Source organism: Egretta garzetta, unplaced genomic scaffold (assembly GCF_000687185.1).
Source record: "Egretta garzetta isolate BGI_Z169 unplaced genomic scaffold, ASM68718v1 scaffold46, whole genome shotgun sequence".
NCBI lineage: Eukaryota > Metazoa > Chordata > Aves > Pelecaniformes > Ardeidae > Egretta > Egretta garzetta.
Window position 1 is genome coordinate 80,046 of NW_009260268.1, and position 10,506 is coordinate 90,551.

General features: G+C 36.7%; 1 protein-coding gene across 4 annotated transcripts in view; it reads right to left on the reverse strand.

Moving 5' to 3' along the window:
• GLRA3 (glycine receptor alpha 3) overlaps window positions 1–10,506 on the reverse strand; it is a 90,781-nt gene that overhangs the window by 17,679 nt on the left and 62,596 nt on the right. For all 4 annotated transcript variants that reach the window (XM_035897808.1, XM_035897809.1, XM_009642390.2 and 1 more), the window contains one exon: window positions 3,570–3,707. In XM_035897808.1, the coding sequence (XP_035753701.1) occupies window positions 3,570–3,707 (138 nt within the window). The remainder of the gene's footprint in view (window positions 1–3,569; window positions 3,708–10,506) is intronic.

A 10,506-nucleotide genomic window follows, 5' to 3' on the forward strand; every position in this document is an offset into this window, starting at 1 on the left:
GGGGAACCAAAGGGATCATAAGAAAATATTTTGTTTGGGTGGTATGTTAGGAGGTCCAATGGGGAATGTGGAGTTAAGGAAGTGGGCTGTTCATCGAGATCGCAGATTTAAGGATACAGAGTTATCAGAAAGGGTCACATACATTCACAACCAGAACTGATGGGTGCTGTAGCAACTGTAGCTGCACTGTTTCCAGGACTACTACATCCAATACTTTGAGCCAAAACCTGTCAACAAATGTAAGACTGTTCTGAGCAGAATCATTCAAGTGCAGGCGTAGTGTGTTATCCACGGTGCAGGAGTAAAGCCAAGATTCAGAGTATTTCTGCTTGTGCCTGTTAGCCAATGCTGTTACGTATAAATTCATGTTATTGCATATTGGGCTTTTTACAGCCATGATTGAAATTACCTGTGATTGAAGTTAAAATTGGGTGTTGCATAAAAGCCCAGGGGAGCAATGCTTGTGACCTAGGAAGTGAATGAGGACGAGGTAAAACAAGACCATCCTTGTAATGAGAATGGTTCACATGCTGTGATTTTTCTGGTTGTTACGATTCTACTTCACTTCCCAAGTTTGCCACTGTGGATATGCCAGCGGACACAAAAACATGAAAATGATCAGAAATGTTGTTGCATCACTTCAGAGCACAAGACTTGATGAGCCATTATCCTGTACTGTTGCTGAAACTGTTATGACCCTATATTTAGAAGCGGTTGGTTTTTCGAGCTGTGGTTACAGTGATCCATTTTCAACTGGGCAGGAAACACTGATTGAGACATGCACTGATGAGTTTCCACATACTGTTCTGAAGTTTCATGTTAATTTGTTTCACAGGGAGACTATTGTTTTTTTTTTTTTTTTTTTTCTGTTTTACGGGATGTCTCAGAAAAGCTTTCAGTCAACTAAACTTAAATTGAAAACTCTTCTCTGGACATATTACATACCAGCTGCAGTTGTTTAGCATTCTTTTAAGAATCCTTTTAATCTTATCTGTCATAGGCCAGAGAAATAGACTTTATTTCTAGTTTTGAACAATGATTTTTTTTTTTTTTTTTTTTTCTTGTGGAGTATCCTAAAGGTGTATCTGTCTACTGTATCTCTTTGCAGGAGCCTTAAGAAAGCACATTACTGGTCACATATTCCAATGACGAGTCAAATTTCTTCCAGATTTGTACTTGTAATTTTGATGCTGTGACTCACAGCAGGCCACTCTGCTGCTTCCTCTGATGAGGTCATACCCTTCTGCCCGCAGCCAGTGCCACTCAGCAGTGGAATTTCCTCCCCCTTCCCTGCCAGTCATAGGCAGGCCCCACAGCTGTACAATTGTCTTGTTGTTTGCTGGGGTCTTTTAAGGTCTCCATCTCGAAGTGTATGGTGGGTGCCTGCATCTAGGCTTCCAAGTTTTCTGTATTTGTAAATGGCTTGACTTTTTATGGACAAATTAAACAGCCCAATTATTTTTTTTAAGTAGAGGCATGAACTTCAGCATCTTTTCAGGGTTGTGGGCTGCACTCACATTCTAGAGCACCTGTTTGGCCACAGAAATGCAGTTTGGCTAAAGCAATACAGAAATATAACAGGCTGATGATGGGCCTCACTGTCCTCTAGAGTTGACAGTAAACCCCTTCTCCCACTTGAATGTGACAGCAGCTCACAGGGATAAGTGTGCTTGTCTTGCAGGCACATTTTGAGAGTCATGAGACCTCACATGCAGTTAGTAACATCTCTTGCTCCCACTTCTCAGCTCAGTTTTGGGCCACAGTGAAGATGACAGTAGACAGAAGCTGACCCCACGCAACCTAGTGTTATGCCTAGGCTTAGATTGTTTTCCTATTTCTGCTTGGAAGAAAATGAATACCACCTTAAATAGGCTTGAAACACAGGTTATGAAGAAAAAGGTAGTAGCTCAAAAATATTGCAAAAATGAAGTTTCAGTCAAAATCAAAAGGTTTAAACTATGATGATTGTAATGAAAGTTCTTGGACAAATGAGTAAGAGAACAGTTCAGCTTTGGATGAGATGTTTGGAAATCATTAGAAATTCTGATATTTTAAAACAGGTTTTCATTCAGTATCACATTAAGTACCACAGTAATGCTTTAATTCCTCAGAGATTTTTTGATGCATCATATTGTCCAAATGAACTTTGGAAAAATTAGAATACTTTCTACAAATTCTCATTTGTTCATATCACTATACAGGTTATAGAAGTACAATTACAGGCACATGTTAAAATGGCACAAAAACAGAGGAGTCCTAAAAAGGAAGAAATAATTGCCTATTTATCTCAAAGGGGACAGAGAAAAATAATGAAAATAAAATATTCTTCTTTGTCATAAGGATTCTGGTAAAAAACAAAAAGGAATAATATGAATGTCATTATAATCATTAACAAAAGGATGTTTGAGTGAAAATACTACCCTGCTATAGGATATGTATCTCCTGCTATAGGATATGTATCTCCTTTTTTGGAAGGTTTTTATGGATTAGCCAGATATGAGTATTTGTACAGTAAAAGTGCATATTATGTATTTCCAGTTTATTTTAGGAACACTTCAAAATGTTTCTGTCACTATCTCCTCATCCTAAATGGAAATTATTAGATAACCTTTCCCTCCCTTAGGGCACCATGGCAGCCGTGATAGAACAGAGTGTTGAAAAGCACTCCTTAATTCTGATTACAACAGGACATCCCTTATGAATGCCACCTATAGAATTTTCTCCCCCCCGCCCTTTTGGCAGAATCCAGATAAATAATTATAAACTTAAATTTCAAGATATGTTTAACCTAGAATCATATTGGACAGCAGAAATGGAGAGATATGGATTAGAATAAAAGAGTTCTAGCTTTTTTTTTTTTTTTTTTTTTCCCTCTGAGAAAATGGAAGCTATGTACTCTTGGCCTTTGCTACATGCTTTTTGAGGATTATTATGCTTTTGGCTGTCCAGTTATTTAGATAATTTTTCACAATTAAAAACCAAATACTATATTATTAATGTTAAACCCCATCTTTTTCAAATAATCCTGGAGATGATCAGCTAAACATCACATTTCTATAAAGGCTTCAACTCAGAAAGACCACATCTAGTTTGGACACCTAGTCAGTGTGTCCTAGTCCTTTCAGCTAGTTTGCATTCCTCTCTTGCTGTATGAACTAGGGCAAGGGTAGGTAGCTTGGCAACCCTGCATTCCTTTTTCCTGGTGGACCCAGGCCGTGCTTAGTGCACAGCATATGGATCTTTGGATTTCAGCAGTGTTTCATATCCCACAGTGTAGATGTGGTCATGGTACCCACTGTAAAAATGAACCTCCTGACTGAATTGCTTCTGAATTATTTCAGCTATGTATTTTCTTAAGCTTCCTGAAATAGAGGTTTGATCGGCCTTCGTGTAGTTTTATTTCATTGTATCAGTTATTTAAGACTGCCTTATCCTGCACAACGCATATGTACATCTTAATCTTCTTGTGAGTTCAGTGACAATATTTAAAAAGGAACCCAAAAAACTCTCCAAAATAAAAATAAGTATTAAATGTCTTTCCAGTGTTAATCTCTGATATGCTTTCCTACCTGTATTGTAATGCTTGGTGCAGTAACATAAATCCTTTTCTTCTTTCAACAGAAACTGTGGCAGAGTGAGACCTTCTGCTACTTGAACTGCTCCCTTTTCTTGCCATTCAAAAATTAGATCATTCATTGTGTATCCAACTGAAAAAAAAAAAAAGATACAAATAAACTGTCAGCTGCAAAATTTGAAAAACAGGGACAAAACAAATAGTGATGACTTAGGTAAATGTCATAAAAAGGAGAAAATACAAGAGGTCATCTTGTACCTGTCAAAAAAAAAAAAAGTGTTATCTGCCATTCTAAACCATACTGAAGTAGATAAAAAGCACCAATATTATGCAACCTTTATGAAATCTTAATAGTCAGGTTGTCTATTAATGGAATTAACAAAACCATCAAAATCAGCTAAACATCCAGCTCTCTTGGGCACTTGGGAAAATCTTACCCTCCCCAGCCCATGAAGGATAAAATAGGCCCTTCACTCTCAGATCTTTCTCTTTTTACTTGAGATGAAATGGTGAATTCTGAAAGCTATGTTTATGCATTTACGTCCATTTGAATTGTTAGGTGCAAATTCTTCAAAGACAGCAATGAATGAAAATTTCTGCGGGAGTGAGGTATTAACTGAACTGAAAAAATATTTTTCTCTGAAACTGGTATAAAACAAGGCAAACCAATTGACTGTATTCTTCTCATATTAGCTGATTGTGACGTGTTATGACATTAAAAGGCATTCAGTTGCAATATTCAGATCCCTGCACTTATCTGTGCCTCATACATGTGTGTATAAGATTAAATAAAACAGCAAAAGCTGTAGTAGAAGCACTAATCAAGTGCCAGACATTGTAAAGTGCAAATATTTTTTCCTTCTATTTCCCTCTCTCAGCTGAATATTTGCATGGGATATCATTGGGGGAAAATAGCTCTACTTCCTCTGAATATGTGATATATCAACTTTCCTGTATATCCCTGGATATATATTCTTTTTTTTTCTGAATAAATTTTATCTGGTTGTGACAACTGGGGAAAAAAAAAAAGACTTCCTATTCTCATGCAGGTTTCATTAAGACTTTCTCTGAATCTAATAGATCTAGACAAAATGAGATTTTAAGATTGAAGTCTAAAACTAGATGGCTTCTGTTGTTGTATTAACTTGAACGACAAGGGTACACTTGAGACACTACATAGTAGCTTGAACCAGAAGGAAAAGAGAGTAATTTTTACATCTTAAATTACATGGCTTTCATTCATTTATTTCTCTTCTTTGCAACGTTTCCTTTCTGCTTTAGTCCAATGCTAATGAGCTGTTGACACTAACCTACTGATAACTGAAAATACCTTTTAACCTTTCAGTAACAAATTATTGTTCAAAGTATATTGTTCAGAACTTTTTAAGAGAAACCAGCTGTCCACAAATGCTGAAATTTTGAATTGATGTGAAGGAAATAACCACTTTGCTGTGTGTGTATAATCTTTCCCCTGTTATATTCAGTGACTTCATTATTCTTTGAATACATCTATAAACACTATTCTGCCATAATGCCTTGATAGTCTCACCTCAAATCTGAGACACGCTTCATCTTTTCTGATCTGTCTATGGTGAATGCACCTATAAGCTAAGAATCAGTGTTTATAAATGTCAGACTGTTTGCGACACCTCTCCTTGCTTCTAGATTCTTTATGCTTCTTTTTGGGGAGTACCTTTATACAGGGCACTCACAGGCACTCAGGCTGACTGTTGGATTACTTTGACATATGCTACAAATGGGACCATATACTTTTAAATAAGTATTTAATTAAGATCAGACATTACTCAAGGCATTACAAGCAAATATTAACTGTGCAAGGAAACACTTTTTTTCTATCTTCTTGAATGCATTACATTCTCTAAACACAGCCTTAAAATTCAGTACTAAATGCCATAAACTATGAAAAATCAGAAGTATGGCTCTTACCAAATTTTGTATGGATTCAGACAAAACCCAGTTGTGTGTAAAGCAGATTATCATTTGAAGCATGTAGATTATAGCCAGAAGTGATATCCCCTGAGTAAAACTCATTGAACTGACAAGAAACAACTGCTGTGTCAAAATGTATTTCACTAAATCAGACTCATTAATCTCTAATGCGTGCTTTTAATTTTTATTATCTACCCTGCCCACTAAGTCTTCCATAGTGCAATCTATTAAAAATAATAGCAGTGTATACAAAATGCTGATGTAGTAATTAATTTTTGTGATGTTTACATTTTAAATACCTGAATACAGCTTTAGCATTCAACCTGTGACTTGAGTTTTGTAAGTCAAGAGCATATTTATAAAGTAAATGTGTCTTAAAATATAGAGGAGCTTAATGGAGATGTGTGTTTGTTATACTAAAGAAATTGAAAATAGTATAATATATATAATTTTTCCACTAAGTATGTTAAATTAAATCACCTTAGTTTCTGTTGAATTTATGGCCCTTTATTAAATGTGCAATACATGGCCCAATCAAATGTGCCCATTTAATTAGGGAAATCTAAAATCTTGTAATAGTCCTGTAATTGGGGAAGCAAGAAAACATAAATTATTTAAACATATCAAACTATTTGTCTCTAGATTTTCTTTAGTGAGCAGTGTTAACAAGGATGGGTATTGATTTTCCAACTGAAAATACTTCGTTATTTGGTACAGTTCCAGATAAACTGATGACCTTTTTCTTTTTTCCAACTATTCCATCATTCTTTCTTGGCATGAAGAAAAGGAAGAAAGAATTCTGTGGAAAGTATCTAGTCACTTGCAGAAATAAAGCAGAATCAGAGAATTTACAAGAACAAACGGCAGCTCATGTCCTAGGTCCATCCCAGGATATTTTATGCACAAAAGGGATAAAACCCACTTGTTCTGTGTTTGAAATTTTTCAGGAGGAACAGCAATATTAATAGAGCTGAGCTTCCTTAATATAACCAAAAAAAGAAATATTTTTATTTTTTAATTGAATAGCACTGCACTTAATACTCAGAGTGCTTATGGTATTGTGCTCACTGTGCGTAAGTGGAAAAAAGCATTTTGATAGAAATGGCCCTTTAAAACAGTCAGTGGTTACCATACATCCTATCTAGTATAGTAGTATGTATATTATTAGAGTAGGTATATGGTATTATTCATGTAATAAGCCTAAAAATTCATCCTCCAGCACCCTAACTTTGGAAGCTCTGCTGATTAATGTAATTAGTGTCCCTTACTGAAGTGGCTGGGCTCCCACAGCACAAGAAGATATCATGGCAGATTTTGAAATCACCGTAAGGTCCAGTCTCAGCAACAAAGCAGAGACTTATGATATGGATAAGGCACCAAATTGCTTAGTGCCATTAACTGGGGGTGAGGGGGATGGGTGCACAGGAAGTAGCAGAAGTGTAGGGTGCTTTGGTAATGAAAATTTTGAAGCATCAAGGGCAGAGTGTTATTTTTGAGATTTAGGATCCTAGAATTGCCAATCATGAAAGTTTACAGTATTAGAATTATGTAGATAACTTCAAAAATCCTGATGCCACTACCTGAGTTCAGTGAGACCCTATACATCATTCATGCATATGTATTTGCAGTACTGAGGCCTACATTAGCAAAATGGAAATCCGATGAGATGCTGCAACAAAGCAGGTATCTACTAAAATGCATTTACTTTGCTCATCTAGATGAAAAAAGTACACTCTGCCATCCACTGCTGAAATGATTTTTACAGGGAAAAAATAAACCCAAGTAAATTATTTCACTGTCTGTATAAGAAAACAAAGAGAGCACCAATCTAACTGATCAAGCTCATAATTAAAGCTGAGTGTTCCCAAGACAAAATTTCAATCAAAAATAATTGATCTGAATGCAGTAGTACCCAAATAGTAAAATTCAGTAAGACAGATATCTTCGTGTGGTCTCTCAAATTTTGCTTTGATATTCTTGAATAAGGGCACCACTGGCAGAAAGGGCTAATTTCTTGGGTAAGTATATGCAGGAATAGTTCAAACAGAATATCTTAGGAATGGATTGTTCTGCCAGTGTTTCATAAATATATTACAGGTTCAATCCAGTGCATTAAATTTTCATAAAATAATCAGAAAGCATGATAATTAAAATAAGGCAAAACATCTTAAAATAAATTCAAGAAATATTAAACCTGAAGGCTACCTGAGCTTTTGGTTCCTACTTGTCTGCTTGTGTTACTTGATTAATAAATGTACATTATCTTTGAAGCTATTTAAAGAAAAACATTCAGTAATGTAACTTTAAGTAAAAGTCTAAATGCCTGTTGCTGATATTTGTTGGCTGTCAAGGATTAGAGATACACTGTGTATTTTCCAAATGGCCTGTGTGATAACGTATCTGAGCAGCTGTATTCCATTACATGGTTATCACTGTGCAAATGGAGTGGTAAAGAACGGTTATATGATTGGGTCCCCTTCTTAGCAAACTGTGGGCCTGAAATGTGAAGACTTTATTCTGAACAAAGGTGTGGTTACCAGTATGCACTTGCACTGTATACGTTATATTGTTAAATATGTTCTGCATCTTGTAAGAACCACACTGAAATATGCGGTTGTTATAAAGAACAAGACATTTCTCTTTATGGATTCTAAGGGTCATAAGATCATAGAATGTTTTGGGTTGGAAGGGACCCCTAGAGGTCATCTAGTCCAACCCCCCTGCAGTGAGCAGGGACACCACTAACTAGATCAGGTTGCTCAGAGCCCCGTCCAACCTGGTCTTGAATGCTTCCAGGGATGGGGCCTCCACTACCTCTCTGGGCAACCTGTTCCAGTGTTTTACCACCCTCATTGTAAAGAATTTCTTCCTTATATCCAGTCTAAACCTACCCTGTTTTAGTTTAAAGCCATTACCCCTTGTCCCGTCACAGCTATCCCTACTAAAATGATTTTCCCTGGTGTCCTTATTGCACTGTTGGGTCCATAAATACTGAATCCACAGAAACTAGCTGGCAGGAGAGTTGACACAATCTAGGAACCTGTGTTTGAGGAAATAGAGGAACCAACTCACAGCAATGTCACAGAATGAGGAATCGTGTACCTTGCAGTTTTTCAAGTTCAGTCATACCTGTAGAAGCCCTATCTCCCTGACTATACCTGTTTCTAGATTCTCTTCCTTATGTTTGGTATGCCACAGAAACCTGCACCAAATGTTAGTACGGTGATGAGTTTTGCAGTTTATTTATATATTTTTTTGATTTGCAAATATAGCAAAGACAATACTTAATCACATTTCCTATGCCTCTAATGTTTCTATCAGGAAGCTACTGTATTTTGTCTAGGGAAATAATCTCAGTGGCCTTCTACTCAACCCTGAGAGTATAGAAAGAGATGACCCAAAGCCAAATCATGAGTGCTTTTATCAACTACACAGAAATCTAAATGTTTATTAACTCTGCTTATAAATGTATGGAGCTTATTCTGTAGCAGACATAAGTGCTTAGCTCTTGAATCCTGACCTCTTCGTGGGATAAGACTTGAGTGTAAGATGTTTTCTCTCTCTGCCTTGCTTTCATTGTTTTCTACTTTCCATAGGAAATGTGGTGTGCATGCCTGAAGGAAGTGCCAGTCTATGGGTCTGGAAGAAAAAAATGAATCTATTTCTGAGCACACCTGTCTTTCATGGTCAACTTTTGCTACATAATGGTTAACCTTACTCTTTGTAAATGCTTGCTGTTCATTCTTCCTATATTATCTCTCTTGCTGCTGCTTTGTGAGCAGAACATAAATATCTCTTACTTATTTGCGTTTGCTGCAGCCCAACGTGATATTCAGTCTCTTGCTAAAAAGGAATTTTTCTTTTTTTGGCTGTGAGGTGGTTTTGGTGACTATTATAAATTGCTACCAGATATTTTTATTACTGGTGATTTGGAAATACAGTGTTATGGAGGAAAGTCCTAGTAGTTACATTTAGTATTGAAAAAAGGACAGTCAGTCACTGGCCTGGTTAGTATATGAGGATAAAGCTCACTTTTTCATTGATGGTGGAAAAGGATGACACTTTTATACTACAGAAATAGTTGAAAGCAATGGGGGCTATCATCTAGTACAGTGGTCTGCAGGACCAGGCCAACCTAAACTAAAACAGGTGGATTAGTGAGGACTTCTGTTGCTGAAACACAGTGTGCTAGGGTTTGGGTTTGCAGCAGGTAAATGCATGAAGGTTAAGAAAGGAAGTAGAGATGCCAAATTTTGTGTGTTATGGGATGCAAACCAGCTGCTGTAGTTGAAGTAGTGTGCAATTTGCAATGTATTTGTTATTGTCTGGCTACTGTCCAGGTGTTTGCTCTCAATTCTATAAAGGTATTACCAATTACACAAAATCTAAGCGGTGCCATCATAGAACTTGAAAGAAAGGACAGAAAAACCACATTATTATGTTGAACAGCAGTGTTCAGAAGTTACAGGACTGGTTAGGTTATATTAATACTGTCCATATAAACCCAAAATCTGAGGTATTGCACATCTGTAATGCAAAAGTAAATGAGAAATTATTGGTAATTATATGACAAAACTGTCATCACAGGAGGAAAATGTTGTAAGAGGGAGCGTTTCTTGGGAAAACTCAAGAACTGTGTGTATGCATGGCACTGCATACTCTCAGCAAACAGCTCTCTTTAAAGAGACAACTCATTTTTAGGAGCCTGAAGTAAATCCAGGTAGTTAGCTAGTGAAGCATGTGCTAACAGACTGAGATGTCCGCCTGAGATGAAGAACTGGCAAACTAAGTAGAATTTAGAATTACCTGGTAGCGTAGAGGGCCTGAAACAATGGGGAAAGTTGGATTTGGCCTGCAGAAGTTTTTCTTTAGAAAATCATCTGTCACAGAGCTGGTGACAATTGTGAAAAAATGAAAATAAAACTCTGTGTGGTCACACTCATGGAGGGAGGAGGAAGAAAAGATAAGACACTGGTTGAGGA